The sequence below is a fragment of the Lagenorhynchus albirostris genome, chromosome 1 (genome assembly GCF_949774975.1).
Source record: "Lagenorhynchus albirostris chromosome 1, mLagAlb1.1, whole genome shotgun sequence".
Taxonomy (NCBI): Eukaryota; Metazoa; Chordata; class Mammalia; order Artiodactyla; family Delphinidae; genus Lagenorhynchus; species Lagenorhynchus albirostris.
Window position 1 is genome coordinate 4682979 of NC_083095.1, and position 20612 is coordinate 4703590.

Below are 20612 nucleotides of genomic sequence, written 5' to 3' on the forward strand. Positions count from 1 at the left end.
AAGAGCAAAACACTCGTTTATTGAGCGTCACCAGCACCGCGCCAGGCGCTTTCGCTCACGCAGTCCTCAGAACCCCGAGGCACACGGGTTTTGTCCCCATTTTACAGATGAGGACGCTGAGGCTCAGAGGGTGGAGAAGGCAGCGGCCACCCGAGCCGGACCCCGAAGCCAACCCCAGAGCCTCCTCATCACACACACGCCCACCCCGGCCGGTGTCTGGAAGGTTCCGTGCTGGGAGGCTCAGTGCCAGACCTTAACGTCGCCCTCCCAGGAGCAGGTGGCGAGGACGGAGGGCAGCACGGGGTGGAAGGTGGTGCCCACACAGGCCTGCGTGTGCCCGTGCAGCGTGCGGGCGCGGCTGGCGGTACGGAAGCTGTACACGAGGACCCGGCCGTCGGCACTGCCCGTCAGCAGCAGGTCACCATCTGGAGAGCACTCACAGCCCACCGAGTAGCCTTCCACCTGCAGAGGGCGACCCGGGGTCAGAGGGCGACCCGGGGTGAGCAGGCCGCGCGGCACAGGGCGCACGGCCTCGCCCGCCCCTCCCACAGGGGAGCGGGCTGGGGCCCAGAGCCGGCCAGGAGCAGGGCTGGGCCTCACACCCAGCGGCCGAGCTCCTGCCCTGAGGCCAGGGCCCCGGCATCGGCCTGTGTCACGAGGCTGGTTTAGCGTAACCCAGACAGCCCAGCTCCAGCACAGCTGATGGCGTCTGGCCTCCGCGCCAGGCGCTGGGTCCCCACTGGCTCTGCCCCATGAGGCAGCCCTCAGCAGGGAAAGGGGGCAGATGGAGAAACAGCCCCACTCCCGTTCCGTCCTGCGCCCCTCCCCAAGCCCCGTGACCTGTCCATGTGAGCTGACAGATCAACGAAACTGTCCCTGCCCAGATGTGGCCCGGGGCCTCGAGTGGACACCAGGCCACGTGGCATGGGGTCACCCAGGAAAGAGGAAACACGAATTGCCTGGACAGAGGGTCCCTGCCCTCGGGGGCCGCAAGCCCCTTGCTGGCGTTGTCAGTGGGACAATTTTCCACCTGGGGGACAGGGACGAGGTACCTTGTGGCCTTCGTAGCGCCGCCTTCTGCTCATCCGGTAGGGCCACACGGCAGAGAAGAGGGCCAGGTAGTTGCCGTTGGTCTGTGCCAGGAACACAGGCTCCCTCGGGTGCAAGGTGAGGCTGGGGCAGGTGTACCTCTCCTGAGAAACAGCAGGGCCACAGAAGGGCGGAGGAGGCTCCCAACTGGGCTTCTGCCTCTGACGGACTCGCCCCCCAGACTCTGCCCGCGGGGCCTCGGGCCCTCTGCCCAGACCTGGCTTAGGGGTCTGTGTGAGTTTCCTGCTGCTGCTGTAATAAAATGCCTCCAATGTCGTGGCTTAAAGCAACACATTTATTATCTTACAGTTCTGGGGCTCAGAAGTCCGAAACGGGCTCTCTGGGCTAACTGAACTCAAGATGCCAGCAGGACTTTGTTCCTTCTGGAGTCTTCAGGGCGGAATCTGTTCCCTTGTCTTTTCTGGCTTCTAGGGGCCCCCTGCACTCCTCGGCTCATGGCCTTTGGAGTAGACTGAAAAATGTCCCACCAAATACTTCCATGTCCTAATTCCTGGGACCTGTGAATGTCACCTTATATGTCAAAAAAAAAAAAAAAAGGCGGTGGGAGCTTGCAGGTATAATTAATTTAAGGATCTTGAGATGAGATTATCGTGTATTACTGCCCTAAATGCAATCACATGCACCCTTATAAAAGGGAAGCAGAGGAGATCAGACACACAGAGGAGGCGATGTGAAGACGGAGCAGAGAGAGACCTGAAGATGCTAGCACGGAGACTGGAGTGATGCAGCCACAAGCCAGTATCACCAGAAGCTGGAAGAAGCAAGGGACAGGCGCTGCCCTGAGCCTCCAAGGGGAGCGGACCCTGACAACATCTTGATTTCAGCCCCGCGATACTTTTTACAAATTTCTGGCCTCCGTCACTGAAAGAATACGTTTCTGTTGATTTAAGCCACCAGGTTTATGGTAATTTGTAATTTGTCACACAGCGATAGAAAACGAATCCACACGCCCATCTCCCCACCTCCACAGTGAGCCGTCGAGGGTCCCCGGCCCAGCCCAGGGTTCCGCGCAGCCAGAACACATAGTAGGTGAGAAGGTGACTGGCCAAGCGGGGAGGTAAACGCCTGCACAAGGGGTTCCAAACAGGAGGGAAAATCTCACTGTTTAACTGGCTCGGTCACACAGAAACACCCCTAAAAGCTCCCTTCTCCATTGTACGTGTTCCGTGTTCTAGGTGATGTCCTGAAGCCACAGCCTCTAAATGAGCCCAAATTCAGAGGGTGACGTCAGGAGCAGTTGGAACCATGGCTGCAGACTGATGTGCTGTCAGAGGCACATGGGAACCTGATGATGAGCTCCTGGTGTGATGCTACCAGGCAGAGTGCCTGCTTGCCTGCACAGAAGGTGAGGAGGTGTGACCCTAGGAGGGCTGGTGGCTCAGGCACACAGCACTTTCTCTACCTCACTTGCTTCCCTGGTCTCTGCAGGGCCGTCAGAGGCAGGATGCCCCAATGGCTAGACATGACCCTCCGGGCCCTCCCAGGGCTTACTGTTCCCGGTGGGTTGCACTAGAACCCTGAAGTGAAGGTCTAGAGGCAGGTTGGCTCAGGGTCACTTAGAATCCTCTAAGAACAAGGGGAAAAGCAGGGAGAGGAAGATGGTGTATATATACACGTGACATATATTTTTAAATTCAGGGTGGCAGCACCAAAGAGACTAGCCATAGCTAATTTGAAACCTTAAAAGATGATGGTGGGTGGCGATAGTGATGGCGGTGATGGCGGTGACGCGTGGTGATGGTGTTGGAGATGGTGATGGTACTAAAGGTGACGGTGATGACAGTAGTGATGATGATGACAGTGGTGATGGTAATAGAGGTGGGTTGGTGACAGGTGGTGCATTTTATGGAGAACTCCCTGTGCCTGGCACTGTGCTGGATTCTTTATGTCTTTTAATTCTCAAAGCCACTCTATGAGGCAAGAAACATTCTCACCCTCAGTTTATGAAGAGAAAAATGAGAATCAAAGAGGGTAAATAATGGGCCCAGGCCCTCTGCCTGTAAGTGGTGAACGCAGGATTTTAACGCAGGTGGTCTACCTTCGGGGTCCCTGCTTGAACCCTTGAGCCACAGCCCCTGCCAAAACCACTGAGCCAGGGCAAGGTGGAACCCTGCAGACTGGCTGGGGTGGCGGAGGGAGGGTAGGGGTGTCTCGGGGGTGCATCCGCGTTCCCGTGGATCTGGACCAGGCCGCCCCTCCACACGCTTACCCCGGAGCCAGGCTGTGCTGGACGGAGGATGAGTGAGAGGACCGTTAGGGAGTCACTCCGATCTGGGAGCCAGTGGAAGGTTCTCTGGGCAGGCCTGGACCTGCATTTTGCCTTCCCCGACCCTACAGATTTCAGGCAGCCCATCTGTCTCCAAAGGTCCTGTCTGCTGAACCGTCTCCGCAGAAGTGACCTGGGGCCCCGGACAGCCTGGGACTACATGGATGCACCCTGAAACTGGAAGCAATGCCAAACAGGGTTTCTCACGTGGAAAATCTGGTTGGAGATTTTGGCGGAGCTCCGGAAATCCCAGGCAATAATGGTGCGGTCGGCAGAGTCCCGGCTCGAAGCATCTGTGCTGCTCAGAAACTCGGAGCCTTCCCGGAGGAAGAGGATGTCCAGGGTCTGCTGGATGGTGGCCTTGTAGCTTCTCACCACCTGCAAGAGTGGGCACCCGTCATGCCGGTGGGCCCCAGGGGTACAGGGCGGGTGCCACAGACAGGGACAAGGAGGGCCGCTGAGTGCCCCGAGGGCTGGAGAGTTTGGAGAGGCTGGTGCTGGAAAATGCGCCCCCAGGCTGAGGAGCCCAAGCGTGGAGGTGGGGCTGCTGCGGGGTGACCTCAGGCCCTGCCCCGTGATACCTCCACAGTGGGCGGTCCTCCGCGTCCCCTCCCCACACCCACTGGCGCATGGGTGCAGGGAGGCATGAAGATCTCCCCAGTCAGACTGGTCCCCTGGAGAGCAGCGGGGGTCCAGCGAAGGAGAGCTTAGGGAAGGGCCCACGCCTAGCCCAGGGCACCTAAAGGCACCAGTGATGCCCATCAATGCCAGGGCCATACTCTGTGCGAGGGTCTTGCTTCTGAAGAGGTCACGTAATTCACAGCTTTCAAAGCCTCAGCCTAACGTCCCTGGAGCGATAAGTGCATCGTGGGAGCCAGTGTTCTCGAGCCCACGGAGCCAGAACCGCAGCATGTAAGTTAGCTTTAAAGACACTCTTTCTTTCTTACGTCATCACCAACATTCCACAGCCTCCTGTCTCTAAACTAACACAATCAAGTGGCAAGCTGCTGTCCCGCTTCCTTCAGGGCGTTTTCTCACCTGAACCTTCCAGCCTACAGCAACTGGGCTGGGCAGGGGCAGGGTGGAGGTCCCAGCACCCGGACTAACACGCACCTCCATGCAGTAAACTCCTGGGCAACACGACTTCAAATTGCAATAGTGAGCAACAGGCCGCGGGCACAGTGCCTCGGGCCCGCCTGCCGGGTCTGGCGGCCTGTTTACCAGCTCCCAGGGCGCCACCATGTGGCCACAGCATAAACACAGCTCTCCGGCACCTCGGCAGCCGGCCGTGAAACGAGCTGTCTTCACACTTACTTACAAACCGGAGTTTAGGGATTCCCTGGTGGCGCAGTGGTTAAGAATCCGCCTGAGAAGACAGGGTACATGGGTTTGAGCCCTGGTCCCTGAAGATCCCACAGCCGCAGGGCAACTCAGCCCGTACGCCACAGCTACTGAAGCCTGCGGCACCTAGAGCCCATGCTCTGCAGCAAGGGAAGCCACCGCAGTGAGAAGCCCGCGCACACCAAGGAAGAGTAGCCCCCGCTCACCACAACTAGAGAAAGCCCACGCGCAGCAACGAAGACCCAAAGCAGCCAAAGATAAATAAATAAACATAATTTTAAATAGTAAATATCTAAAAAAATAAAATAAAAACTGGAGTTTACAAACTTTCAAAATGTTTCAGACACAGATTTTCTATCACCCTCTTTCAAATATATATAAGTCAAATTCACATTAAATGCAGCACTCCATAAATCCAATTTAGACAGAGGGGTATTTTGAGACCCATTCTCCAGATGAGGAACACTGAGGCTCAGAGAGATGCAGGGATTTACTCCAGGGCGCAGGGCCAGGGTGTGGTGCTTCTCTGGGGCCCACATCCCCGTCTCCTGCTGGCCAAGTCCTGCCTCAGTAAACGCTGGGGCAAATTCCTGGTGGAGGGTGGGGAACAAACGATTACCTTCTCTGAGCCTTTTCAGAAGCAGCCCTCAGCTAGGGCGAGTTCAGGGTGGGCCCCCTGGAGCCTGAGGAGTAGTCCAGGGGTAGAAAAGTGAAGGCAGTCCTGCAGGCCTCTGAACACTGGCCAGCCTGTGTAGCTGCGCCCCAGGCAGCATGGAACTGCCCACCTTCCTCCCTCCCTTCCTCTCCCACTCTGTGCACCAGGATCCCACATGCCCGCTTTGCCCTCCCAGGTAGCCATGAGTCTCCTGGAGTGTGGACTGGAAGGAAAGCTCCAGAGCCCCCGCCAGGAGGGGCATAGGAGCCGTGCTGCTGGCAGATGCTCTGGCCTGCCCAGCCTGGAGCTGGGGCAGCGGTCTAGGGCCTGGGAGGGGACGTGGACCACCAGAGTCCCCAACACGTGCTCTGAGAAGTGCACAACATCCCGACTCAAAGAACAGCGCCATCCCAGGGCAGGGTTTGGAATCTGCTCTGGTGGGAAGAGAAGGGAGGGGAGGGAGCAAGGCCCGTCGTCACGGCTCCAGATCCATCCCCACCTCCCATCCCCAGAGCCACGGTCACCTCTGACTTAAACCACCCTCTCCACCAGCAGCCCCAGGCCTCCATCTGCCAAGGCCACATGGGGGCTGAAGGCCTTCCTGCCGCCTTTCCCGATGCCCTCCCCATCACCACAGTCCAGGCGAGGAGCAGGGAATCAAGGGAGAGGGATAAGTCCGGCCCAACTCACGTCCCTAGATGTGGCCTGTGCACTGAGGCGCGTCTCCTCCCGGGCGGCGGGGACACAGCCCCAAGAGCCCATAGGGAGTGGCTGCCGATGGGCAGGACCGTGACATCCGTGGGCACCTGAGCCCCTCTCCAGCAGCGGCACCTGGATCCCCACACGCACTCGGAAAACACACTGACCCAGGAAAGCCTGGAGGAAGAGGAGGGCCCGTTGAGTTCCAGCCACAGGCCGGGGGTTTCACAGAAATCATCTCCTGATGGCAGCAGGGGAAAGCGGCTCCCAGAGGGCGGTGCGAAGGCCCAGAGGAGCAACGTGCCGGGGTCCTCGGCCTGTCCCCGGCAGAACCACCCACGTGCCCACCGACACACCACCTGCCTTTTCCAGGAGAACGAAAACCCTCGTTCTGTACACTTCCTGAGAATGGATGGAAATGGCCCAATTCATTAGGGCGTCGTAAAATCGAATGGCCGGGAAACAAGCCGTGTTACGGGCGATCCCTGCCAACAGTGCTGCTGTAAGTGGAAGGCTGACCTTTGAAGTGATTGCCGCTGAACATGATTTACTTGCCTTCACAACTGCTGCTGCCCCGGGAAAGAGCAGAGGAGCCATTTGTGTGTCTAGCTGGTGGGTTTTATGGCAACCTTAATTACACCGACAGCTGGTACGTCCCATCCCAGGGGCGTGGGACAGCGCTACAGGGCCTAACTAGCTGGAGCCGGAGGGAACCTCACTCAGACCCTTCTGGCAACCAGGGCCTCTGTCGGCAGACAGTTGCAGACACTTGGCCAAAAGTCTACGGCTTTGGGAAAAATGGAAGACGTGATCAAGACACATTCAGGTGTGATGAAAATCACCTAATATCCTTAAAATCTTGTCTGCTTGGCCCACCAAACAGACCTCCGAAGGCTCACCTTTCCCTTCCCCGGGCCGTGCCGCTTCCGAGGTGCGCGGGGTTGGGGGGCAGGCTCCGGTCCTGGCCCGCTGCTGACTCACTGTGTGCCTGGGGCATCCCTGCCCGCTCCGCGGCTGGTTTTGAGTCATCACCACCAGGGGCCTGGACTGGACAACAAGCCAGCCTCTCGCGTCTATGCGCTGCTGGACCCCAGAAAGAGGGAGGCTGGGGGCCCAGCTCCCCCCTCCCCTCCACCCCGGCCAGTCCTCTGCACCCAAGCCTGGAGGGAAAGTGAGGGAGACACTGCTCTGGGCCCCCCAGGATGGCCGAGGCCACCTGCCCGCCCTACAGGACTGTGAGTTCCTGGGGACAGACGCCTGTCACATTTCTGGGACACCCTTGGCCAGGACTGGGTCTGCACACTGCAGGCATCAGTAAGTTGTGCTGAATTAAGGGTTGGATAAGTGAATGAGCAGATAACCAAATGGACGGACAAACGAAAGGACAGCTTGAAAGGCCTCTGGCTGCCAGTAACAGGCGGGCCCTTGGGGCTGAGGCAATGCACGTGGACCTGCTGCCACTGGCTCCAGCAGGCGCCCTGGGAGATGATGTTCATTCATGGGGCCCTCCATGGCCCTCGGCGTGGAGACAAGGACACCTCAGCCGCCAAGGACCTCCAAGACCGTGGACGGGGGAGGGGAGGGAAGGGCTCAGCGCATGCACGCCACCACCAGACGTCCGGAGGCGGGAGGGCCAAGCTCTCAGGCAGACACCCGGGTATCTGAGCCTGATGGCCTATCACTGGCTGCGCGCCGCTGGGCAGGCAGCTCACCTCTCAGCGCTTCAGTCTCCACACCTATAAGGTGGGGCTAATAGCAGGACCTAGAGCTTGGGCGTGAAGGACGGTGACAGGCCTGGCCAAGAGGCCAACACACAGCAGATGCTCATAAACCTCTTCCCAGGCCGGCCAGAGCTAGTCCCTGGGATGGGGCTCGGGGTCCCTGGGCAAGTCCCTTCTCCCCAGATTTCAATTCCTTCCCCTTGAATATATTGGTCTCTTCAAACTCTAAGATGCAAGGAGTCTCTGCACAATGGCAAACTGGAGAGGTGAGTAAAGAGCCCCTTTCTACGGTTTAAAATCACACAAGTAAAAGTAGCCAATCACATGGGATGGTGTACACCAAAAGTGCTCTGTGGGGCTTCCCTGGTGGCGCAGTGGTTGAGAGTCCGCCTGCCGATGCAGGGGACACGGGTTCGTGCCCCGGTCCAGAAGGATCCCACATGCCGCGGAGCGCCTAGGCCCGTGAGCCATGGCCGCTGAGCCTGCGCGTCCGGAGCCTGTGCTCCGCAACGGGAGAGGCCACAACAGGGAGAGGCCCGCATATCGCAAAAAAAAAAAAAAAAAAAGTGCTCTGTGGATAATTTCTTTTAAAAAACAGAAATTTATATTAAAACAAAAGAAACTATACAAGTATGAAAAGAGAGTATGACTGAATTTTTCTACAATCTGAGAGTAGGGGAAACTTTCCTGGTCATCACGCCAAGGCCAGAGCAATAAAAGAAAAGATGCATAAATCTGGCTACATGAAAATAATAGTAGTAGTAATAATAATAATAAACATTATTGCACGGCATAAAAAACAGGTAAATAATTAAGAAAAATAAAAAAGACGAATGGGAGAGATATTTGCAACTTATATTAGAGGCAAAGGTCACTGTCCCTAGTACACAGACAGGGTCTAAAAATCGATGAAAAAGACCAAGAGCTCTACAGAAAAATGGGCAAGAGAAGTGAACAGAGAGTTCATATGAGAGGGAATGTAACTGGTCCTTCAATCTTGCTCATAAGAAATGAAACTTTAAATTACATGGAGATATCATTTCTTACTTGTCAGATTAGAAAAGCCAGAAGTTTGACAACACACTCCGTTAGGTAGCTGTTGGGCATTACTTACTTTGCACACTGCTGACAGAAATGTAAAATGGTACGGTCCCTATGGAGAGAATTCGGGTGACACCAAGCAAAACAGCATGTGCCTTGTTACTCGGCAATATACATAACCCAGCAAACCAACTTGTAGGAACTGACCCCGAAGTTACAGCAGCAAACACCAGAAAACACAAGCACAAGGCCGCTGAAAGCAGCACTACCTGTAAAATTAAAAAGCAGAAATAACCCAAATATACAAGAAGGGACCAGTTACACAGACATCAGTCCAGACACACTCTGGAATACCATGTGTGCTGCTGTAAAAAAGAGGCCCATCTCCCCGCCTGCTGTGGGCTGGCTTCCAGGAGGTACTGCTCAGTGCAAAAGCAAGGTGGAGAGCAAAAGGGCGTACAGCAAATACGAGAGGTTTGTGTTTGCTTCCATAAAAAACAGTAGAAAGATAAACCAGAAACTAAATAAATAAATCAGTCAGACTGCCTCTAGAGGGGAGAGGACAGAATGGGGGAGACAGGGCTGGAGGCAGAAAGTAGAGGCTTTCTGTAGAGGGGCAGACAGTAAATATCTTAGGATTTGGAAGCTACATTTAGTCACTGTTGCATTCTCTTCTGTGTGTGTGTGTGTGTGTGTGTGTGTGTGTGTGTGTGTGTGTGTGTGTGTGTGTGTGTGTGTGTGTGTGTGTGTGTGTGTGTGTGTGTGTGTGTGTGTGTGTTACAGCCATTTACAAATGTAAGAATCATTCTTAACTCAAGGACCATACAAAAACAGGCCGTAGGCCAGACTGGGCCCATGGGCTGTAGTTTTCCAATCCCTTCTCCAGAACCATGTACATATTTTATAAAATTATACAACAAAATTAACTTAAAAAGCAGGCTCTAAAATGTGAAAGCAAAATTAAGCAAATGAAACTAAACATGTATTGAGTTGGTAGCTTAATCACACAAATGGGGTTTATTTTAAGAGACATTAAAGCATAGAAGTTTAAGGCAGATCCTCAGTTGAATATACATTATGAACAGAAAACCAGTAATCTGATGGTAAACCCTAATTGGATATACCTTATGGACAAAAAGAACTGTGAGAAATCTTCAATTGTTTTCAGTCATTACATTGCTAGTGTCCACATACACCCAAAAAATTGTGGTAAGGAAGACAGAAATAAAATTTTTCAGTTTAAAAGAGATCAAAAACATATAAAAACAAAGAAGCTAAAGAAAAATTCTGTAATGCTAAATTTGAATTGGACAAGTCAGCATAAACAATGATATATTTTTTTCTTAACAAGAAAAACATTTCTTAGCTCTGTCCACAGAAGAAGTCTAGAAACAATGACCAACCACAACACTCAGATTCTGGTCTCTAAACCCACAAGTGACACAGATGACAGAGCAAGGCATTACAATGGTCATCACAGCTATACATAACATATGTTTAAGAAGGTAGAAGGAAGACTGACCAAGGTTAGTAGAGACATGGAGGATGTATGAGCCCCTCACTGAATTTCTAAAGGTGAAATGCACAATGTTTGAGGAAAAGCTATATTAGATGGGATTAACATCAGATGAGACATTGCAAAAGAGAACTGAAACTAGAGGACATAGCAATGGAAAATTTCAAAACATACTGGAGAGAAAAAAGACTGAATTTTTAAAATGAACAAAATCTAGTTTTAAACCAAAATGGAGCAAATCCACTATGGTCTCTCACTCTCTTTCATAAGTTACAACTAAAAACTCTGGACGAAATTCAAGAAGCAACTACCCGAAGATTTTGAAAAGTAAATAACAGCTGATAGGTTGAAGAGGGAAGTCAAAATTTGAAGAAAGACCCATATGACAGGTAAGGTTCTAGTTTTTTGTTTTAGTTTTTACTTTGGGGGTTTGGGGGAGTTTTTTTGTCTTTTAACTCCTGGTGCTGACCCACAGACAGACCGAATCAAGGAATTACACAGTAGACATGGACAGCAAAGCTTCTGAAATAAATCCATCATCCTGGCCAGAGGAACAAGAAAGTGGGTCCTTGTAAGCCAGAGAGTACCGGGTGAAATTTTTAAAATATCTCCTTGCTCTCCTAGCCCTGCCCTGATGCCAATCCCAACAGCTCTGGCAGTGCAGCACAAATACCTAAAAACCAGAAGGGAAAAAAACCTGAAGAGAAGAACTGGGAAAAGGGACGGAAATTCATGTTATTTTTTCCTCTATCTTCTCTGGCCCATTTGCTTTGAAAGGGATCCCGGTTATGGACACTGTGTGACAAGGGAGAAGGCTAACATTCTGAAAGAACTCCATTGCTCTGGGCAGAAGAACCAGGAAAGGAGACCCAGGGAGCCAGGCAGTGTGGGTGAAATTCCAAAGAGGAGATAGCTGAGAAGGGAATCCTCTACTTCTGTATATGAACTGACACACATCCCAGGACAATCCCTAAGCTACATGTGCATGGAACATGGCCAAAGGGGCACAGCTAAAGCTTTGAGAAGTGGAGTACCATATAACTGCTGCCTCAGTCCGAAACTAACCCTTTAGTGGCTCCGCATAACAAAGGTTTTTAATACAGAACTGAAAATGGAGCCACTGACCACAGGAGATAAGAAACTTGCAATATGAATCTAGCAGGTTTGGTTGCCTGTTAAGACAAACAAATCACTATTCTCTACAGGATTTTAATAGGACCCAGGATCTTACAACATAATGTTCAAAATATTCAGGATATATTCTGAAATTACTTGACACACAAAAACCAGGAAAATGTAAACAGTACCCTTGAGAAAAGAGAAACCATGGATGTCAACCCTGAAGTGACCCAGATGTTTGACCCATATTATCAGACACATTTAAACAGCTATTAAATAATAATCATCAATGAGATAAACACCCTTGAAATAAATGGAGAGATGATTTCAACAGAGAAACAGAAATTATATATATACTTTTAAGTAGAAATTTTAGAACGAAAAAAAATTTTTTTTAATCATGGGATAAGCACAATAACAAAATGGAAGTGACAAAAGAAAGACTTAGTGAACTTGAAAAAGGATCAATAGAAATAATTCAATCTAAAGAAAAAACAAGCAAAGACTTAGGAACCTGTGAGATAATATCAGAAGCTTAAATATTTTTGTCAATGGAGTTCCTGAAGGAGAGGGAAAAGAGAGCAGTGCAGAAAAGAAATACTGACTGAACATGCCCAAATTTGGTGAAAGGCATAAATTTAGAGTCAAGAGATTCAGCAAGCCACAAAGAGGGTAAAAATCAAAGAAATCCAAGCCCTGACACACCACAATCCAACTGCTGAAAACCTCAAAGAAAAAAATCTTGAAAGCACCTGGGGAAAAAATGAACCATTAGGGCTTCCCTGGTGGCGCAGCGGTTGGGAGTCCACCTGCCGATGCAGGGGACACAGGTTCGTGCCCCGGTCCGGGAGGATCCCACATGCCGTGGAGCGGCTGGGCCCGTGAGCTATGGCCGCTGAGCCTGCGCGTCCGGAGCCTGTGCTCCGCAACGGGAGAGGCCACAACAGTGAGAGGCCCGCGTACGGGGGGTGGGGGGAAGAAAAAAAGACAAAAAAAAAAAAAATGAACCATTATATGAACGACAATTTAAATGCTGTGGATTTCTCATCAGAAACTATGGAGGTTAAAAGGCAGTGGGACATACTGAAAATGGTGAAAGAAAGGAGTGTCAACCCAGAATTTTATAGACAGTAAAAATATCCTTCAGGAATGAAGGTGAAATAAAGACCATGACAGATGAAGAAAAACTAAGAGAATTTGTCATCAGGAGACCTGCTCTATTTAAAACAAGCGCTAAAGGAAGTTCTTCAAGTTGAAGAGAAATAATAGCAGAGGAAAACTTGGGACTTTCGGGAATGAAGGAAGAACAACAGAAATGGCATACGATTGGGCAAATATAAAAGGTCATTTTTCTCCAGTTAAATTCTTTAAAATATGCATGACTGTTGAAAACAAAAATTCTAAGTCCTTAAGGCAGAAAGAAAACTATACCAGACTTGAATCTACACAAGAGGATGAAAAGCAGCAAAAAATGGTAAATACGAAGGGAAATAAAAAATGCTTTTCTATTATTAAAATATTTTTAAGATAACTTGCTGTTTCTAGCAAAAATAATAACAATGTATTGTAGGGGATTGTAATATATGTACAAGTAAAATTTATGCCAAAAATAGCACAAAGACCCTGAGGGGTAAAACTGAAAATCTGTATATTGTTCGAAGGTCCTCATACAATACAAAAGGAGTTAAGACTTGAAGGTAGACTGATGAGATAAAAATATGTATTATAAACTCTAAAGCAACCACTAAAAATAAACCACAACACAAATCCACAGATGATAAAGCAACAAAGGAGATAAGAAAGAAATCACAAAATAAAAGCTAAATTAATCTATAAGGAAACCATAAAAACAAGAAAAGGAGAAAAAGGAATAGATGGAACAAACAAAAAACAATAGCAAGATGCTAGATTTAAACCCAGCCGTATCAAAAATTACATTAAATTAAAATAGGGTAAATACACAAGTCAAAGGAAAAGATTGGTATATAGAATTAAAATGAAAGAGCCATACCCAACTAAATGCTGTCTATAAGAAACATGTTTTAAAAATAAAGACACAAATAGGTTAAAGTAAAAAGATGAAAAAGATATACCATGCTAACAGTAATCAAAATAAACCAAGAATGCCTGTTAGTAACAGGCAAAGTCGATTTCACAGTAAAAAATATTTTCAGGGATGAAAAGGGTCCTTCACAATGATAAAAGAATCAATTCATCAGGATAACATAACAATCCTAAATGTTTATGCACCTGATAACAGGGCTTCAAAGTAAGTGACGGGAAACTAACAGAACTTAAAAAGTAAATTAGACAAATTTACGCTTATAGTCACAAATTTCAACTAGGTGCTCATAACTAACAGAACAAACAGAAATATCAGAAAGGATACAGAATACTTGAATAACACTATTAACCAACTTGAGATAACTGACATTTATAGAACATTGCACACAACCCAGTAGAATATACATTATTTCCAAATGCACACAGAGCATTTACCAAAATAGACCATGTTATAGGACATCAAACAAAATTTCAATAAATTTAAAAGGATTCAAACATACAATGTATGTTTTGTGACCACAATGGAGTTAAATTAGAAATCACTAACAGGTATGTAGAAATTTCCCAAGTATTTGTAATCTAAACACTCTTAAATAATCCATGAATCAAGAAGAAATACAAAACGTAATTAGAAAGTATTTTTAACTGAATGAAAATGAAAACCAATATATCAACAGTTGTGTAATACAGCTGCAAAACCTAGAGGAAAATTAAAAGTACTGAACATCTATAATAGAAAAGAATAAAAATCCCAAAATAATGACCTCAACTTCCACTTCATGATGGAAAAAAATGATAAACCTAAGTTTTAAGCAGAAAAAAAAATGTTTAAAAGCAAAATTGATCACTTTTTTAAATAAAAGAAATAGAGAAAAATCAGGGCATCCCTGGTGACCCAGTGGTTAAGAATATGCCTGCTAATGCAGAGGACATGGGTTCAATTCCTGGGCCGGGAAGATCCCACATGCCGCAGAGCAACAAAGCCCATGCACCACAACTACTGAGCCTGTGCTCTAGAGCCCGCAAGCCACAACTACTGAAGCCCACGCACCTAGAGCCCATGCTCCGCAACAAGAGAAGCCACCCAATGACAAGCCCACAAACCACAATGAAGAGTAGCCCCCTCTCCCCTCAACTAGAGAAAGCCCACGTGCAGCAACAAAGACCCAACACAGCCAAAAATAAATAAATAAATTTATTAAAAACAAGAAATAGAGAAAAATCAATGATACAAAAATGTATACTTAAAAAAGATCAACAAAATTGATAAATCTCTATCCAGACTGATCAGAGGAAAAAGAGAAAAGACTCAAATTACCAATATCAGGAATGAGAGAAATGAGGTGACATCACTACAGATTATACAGATATTTTTTTAATAATTAAAATAGCATGAAAAACTTTATGTCAAAGAGATAACTTTGATGAAATGGATAAATTTCTTGAAGGATACAAACTACTAAAGGTCACTCAAAGAGAAACAGAAAATTGGAATAACCTTATATTTACTAAATAAATTTATTTGAGGTTTCAAATCTTCCCGCAAAGAAAATTTCAGGCCAAGCCAGTCTCATCACTAGTCAATTCTAGCAAATATTTATGGAATAAATAATATCAATTATACACAAACTCTTCCAGAAAACTGAAGAGAAAGGAAAACTTCCCAAATTACTTATGAGGCCAGAATTACTCTGATACCAAAACCAGACAAAGATATTATAAGAAAAATATAGATCAATACCCCTGATGAACATACATTAAAAATTCTTAACACATTTTACCTAATAGAATCCCATAAAGATATAAAGAAGATAATGTATCATAATAAAGTGAGATTTATCCCAGTAATACAATGTTGTTTTAATATTTGAAAATCTATCAAGAAATTCCACCATATTAACAAAATAAAAGAGAAAAACCACACTATCCCTTCAATAGATGTGAGAAAGGCATTTGACAAAATCCAACGTTTATTCATGATAAAAAAATCTCAACAAACTAGGAATAAAAGGGGATGTCCTCAAACTGCTAGGGGCATCTACCGAAAAAAACTACAGTTAACATCATATGTAACTATGAAAAAGAATGAAATTTTTTTTTCTAAGATTGGAAAGGCAAGTATGTCCATTCTCACCACTTCTAAGTCAACATTGTTCTAGAGGTTTGAACCAGTGCAATAAGGTAACAGGAGGAAGAAGGAAAGAAGAAATTACATCCAAATTAGAAAAGAAGAATTAAAGCTGCCTTTATTCACAGATGACATGATCATCTTTGCAGAAATAGAACCTACAAAGAAGCAACTAGAACTAATAAATGAGCTTACCACAGTTGCAGAATTCAAGGTAAATATACAAATATCCACTATATTTCTATATTCTAACAATGTATAACCAGAAATTGAAATTGAAAAATACTATTTACGATAGCATAAAAATATATAAATACTTAGGGATAAATCTAAACAAAAACAATGTGATGGAGTTATACAATAAAAACTACAAAACATTGGTGAGAAAAAATAAAGGTTTAAATATATGGAGAAATATACTATGATTATGGATTGGAAGACTTGAAGTTAAGAATTCAGTGCTGACATTCACAGAAAGACAGACAAGATGAAAAGGCAGAGGGCTATGTACCAGATGAAGAAACAAGATAAAACCCCAGAAAAACAACTAAATGAAGTGGAGATAGGCAACCTTCCAGAAAAAGAATTCAGAATAATGAGAGTGAAGATGATACAGGACGTTGTCAAAAGAATGGAGGCAAAGATCGAGAAGATGCAAGAAATGTTTAACAAAGACCTAGAAGAATTAAAGAACAAACAAACAGAGATGAACAATACAATAACTGAAATGAAAAACTACACTAGAAAGGATCAAGAGCAGAATAACTGAGGCAGAAGAACGGATAAGTGACCTGGAAGACAGAATGGTGGAATTCACTGCTGCAGAACAGAATAAAGAAAAAAGAATGAAAAGAAATGAAGACAGCCTAAGAGACCTCTGGGACAACATTAAACACAACAACATTCACATTGTAGGGGTAGCAGAAGGAGAAGAGACAGAGAAAGGACCAGAGAAAATATTTGAAGAGATTACAGTTGAAAACTTCCCTAACATGGGAAAGGAAATAGCCACCCAAGTCCAGGAAGCCCAGTGAGTCCCATACAGGATAAACCCAGGGAGAAACACGCCGAGACACATAGTAATCAAATTGGCAAAAATTAAAGACAAAGAAAAATTATTGAAAGCAGCAAGGGAAAAATGACAAATAACATACAAGGGAACTCCCATAAGGTTAACAGCTGATTTCTCAGCAGAAACTCTACAAGCCAGAAGGGAGTGGCATGATATACTTAAAGTGATGAAAGGGAAGAACCTACAACCAAGATTACTCTACCTGGCAAGGATCTCATTCAGATTCGATGGAGAAATCAAAAGCTTTACAGACAAGCAAAAGCTAAGAGAATTCAGCACCACCAAACCAGCTCTACAACAAATGCTAAAGGAACTTCTCTAAGTGGGAAACACAAGAGAAGAAAAGGACCTACAAAAACAAACCCAAAACAATTAAGAAAATGGTCATAGGAACATACATATCGATAATTACCTTAAACATGAACGGATTAAATGCTCCAACCAAAAGACACAGCCTTGCTGAATGGATACAAAAACAAGACGCATACATATGCTGTCTACAAGAGACCCACTTCAGACCTAGGGACACATACAGACTGAAAGTGAGGGGATGGAAAAAGATATTCCGTGCCAATGGAAATCAAAAGAAAGCTGGAGTAGCAATACTCATATCAGATAAAATAGACTTTAAAATAAAGAATGTTACAAGAGACAAGGACGGACACTACCTAATGATCAAGGGATCAATCCAAGAAGAAGATATAACAATTATAAATATATATGCACCCAACATAGGAGCACCTCAATACATAAGGCAACTGCTAACAGCTATAAAAGAGGAAATCGACAGTAACACAATATTAGTGGGGGACTTTAACACCTCACTTACACCAATGGACAGATCATCCAAAATGAAAATAAATAAGGAAACAGAAGCTTTAAATGACACAATAGATCAGATAGATTTAATTGATATTTATAGGACATTCCATCCAAAAACAGCAGATTACACTTTCTTCTCAAGTGCGCACGGAACATTCTCCAGGATAGATCACATCTTGGGTCACAAATCAAGCCTCAGTGAATTTAAGAAAATTGAAATCATATCAAGCATCTTTTCTGACCATAACACTATGAGATTAGAAATGAATTACAGGGAAAAAAACCTAAAAAACACAAACACATGGAGGCTAAACAATACGTTACTAAATAACCAAGAGATCACTGAAGAAATCAAAGAGGAAATAAAAAAATACCTAGAGACAAATGACAATGAAAATGCGACGATCCAAAAACTATGGGATGCAGCAAAAGCAGTTCTAAGAGGGAAGTTTATAGCTATACAAGCCTACCTCAAGAAACGAGAAAAATCTCAAATAAACAATCTAACCTTACACCTAAAGGAACTAGAGAAAGAAGAACACACAAAACCCAAAGTTAGCAGAAGGAAAGAAATCATAACAATCAGAGCAGAAATAATTGAAATAGAAACAAAGAAAACAATAGCAAAGATCAATAATACTAAAAGCTGGTTCTTTGAGAAAATAAACAAAATTGATAAACCATTAGCCAGACTCATCAAGAGGGAGAGGACTCAAATCAATAAAATTAGAAATGAAAAAGGAGAAGTTACAACAGACACCGCAGAAATACAAAGCATCCTAAGAGACTACTACAAGCAACTCTATGCCAATAAAATGCACAACCTGGAAGAAATGGACAAATTCTTAGAAAGGTATAACCTTCCAAGACTGAACCAGGAAGAAATAGAAAATATGAACAGACCAATCACAAGTACTGAAATTGAAATTGTGATTAAAAATCTTCCAACAAACAAAAGTCCTGGACCAGATGGCTTCATAGGTGAATTCTATCAAACTTTTAGAGAAGAGCTAACACCCATCATTCTCAAACTCTTCCAAAAAATTGCAGAGGAAGGAACACTCCCAAACTCATTCTATGAGGCCACCATCACCCTGATACCAAAACCAGACAAAGGTACTACAAAAAAAGAAAACTACAGACCAATATCACTGATGAATATAGATGCAAAAATCCTCAACAAAATACTAGCAAACAGAATCCAAGAACACATTAAAAGGATCATACACCATGATCAAGTGGGATTTATCCCAGGGATGCAAGGATTCTTCAATATTCGCAAATCAATCAATGTGATACACCATACTAACAAATTGAAGAATAAAAACCATACGATCATCTCAATAGATGCAGAAAAAGCTTTTGACAAAATTCAACACCCATTTATGATAAAAACTCTCCAGAAAGTTGGCATAGAGGGAACCTACCTAAACATAATAAAGACCATATACGACAAACCCACAGCAAACATCATTCTCAATGGTGAAAAACTGAAAGCATTTCCTCTAAGATCAGGAACAAGACAAGAATGTCCACTCTCAACATAGTTTTGGAAGTCCTAGCCATGGCAATCAGAGAAGAAAAAGAAATAAAAGGAATACAAATTGGAAAAGAAGAAGTAAAACTGTCACTGTTTGCAGATGATATGATACTATACATAGAGAATCCTAAAAATGCCACCAGAAAACTACTAGAGCTAATCAATGAATTTGGTAAAGTTGCAGGATACAAAATTAATGCACAGAAATCTCTTGCATTCCTATACACTAATGATGAAAAATCTGAAAGAGAAATTAAGGAAACACTCCCATTTACCATTGCAACAAAAAGAATAAAATACCTAGGAATAAACCTACCTAGGGAGACAAAAGACCTGTATGTAGAAAACTATAAGACACTGATGAAAGAAATTAAAGATGACACCAACAGATGGAGAGATATATCATGTTCTTGGATTGGAAGAATCAATATTGTGAAAATGACTATACTACCCAAAGCAATCTACAGATTCAATGCAATCCCTATCAAATTACCAATGGCAGTTTTTACAGAACTAGAACAAAAAGTCCTAAAATTTGTATGGAGACAGAAAAGACCCCCAATAGCCAAAGCAGTCTTGAGGGAAAAAAACGGAGCTGGAGGAATCAGACTCCCTGACTTCAGACTATACTACAAAGCTACAGTAATCAAGACAATATGGTACTGACACAAAAACAGAAACATAGATCAATGGAATAAGACAGAAAGCCCAGAGATAAACCCATGCACCTATGGTCAACTAATCTATGACAAAGGAGGCAAGGATATACAATGGAGAAAAGACAGTCTCTTCAATAAGTGGTGCTGGGAAAACTGGACAGCTACATGAAAAAGAATGAAATTAGAACACTCCCTAACACCATACACAAAAATAAACTCAAAATGGATTCGAGACCTAAATGTAAGACCAAACACTATAAAACTCTTAGAGGAAAACATAGGAAGAACACTCTTTGACATAAATCACAGCAAGATCTTTTTTGATCCACCTCCTAGAGTAATGGAAATAAAACCAAACATAAACAAATGGGACCTAATGAAACTGCAAAGCTTTTCACAGCAAAGGAAACCATAAACAAGATGAAAAGACAACCCTCAGAACAGGAGAAAATATTTGCAAATGAACCAACGGACAAAGGATTAATCTCCAAAATATATAAACAACACATGCAGCTCAATATTAAAGAAACAAACAACCCAATCCAAAAATGGGCAGAAGACCTAAACAGACATTTCTCCAAAGAAGACATAAAGATGGCCAAGAAGCACATGAAAAGCTGCTCAACATCACTAATTATTAGAGAAATGCAAATCAAAACTACAATGAGGTATCACCTCACACCAGTTAGAATGGCCATCATCAGGAAATCTACAAACAACAAATGCTGGAGAGGGTGTGGAGAAAAGGGAACCCTCTTGCACTGTTGGTGGCAGTGTAAATTGATACAGCCACTATGGAGAACAGTATGGAGGGTCCTTAAAAAACTAAAAATAGAATTACCATATGATCCAGCAATCC

General features: G+C 45.1%; 1 protein-coding gene across 4 annotated transcripts in view; it reads right to left on the reverse strand.

The window, feature by feature from the left end:
* WDR25 (WD repeat domain 25) overlaps window positions 1-20612 on the reverse strand; it is a 142864-nt gene continuing 122252 nt past the window's right edge. For all 4 annotated transcript variants that reach the window (XM_060160413.1, XM_060160590.1, XM_060160497.1 and 1 more), the window contains exons 5-7: window positions 3584-3754; window positions 1053-1193; window positions 1-462 (exon numbers count right to left, since the gene is read on the reverse strand). In XM_060160413.1, the coding sequence (XP_060016396.1) occupies window positions 241-462; window positions 1053-1193; window positions 3584-3754 (534 nt within the window). In that variant the 3' untranslated portion in view covers window positions 1-240. The remainder of the gene's footprint in view (window positions 463-1052; window positions 1194-3583; window positions 3755-20612) is intronic.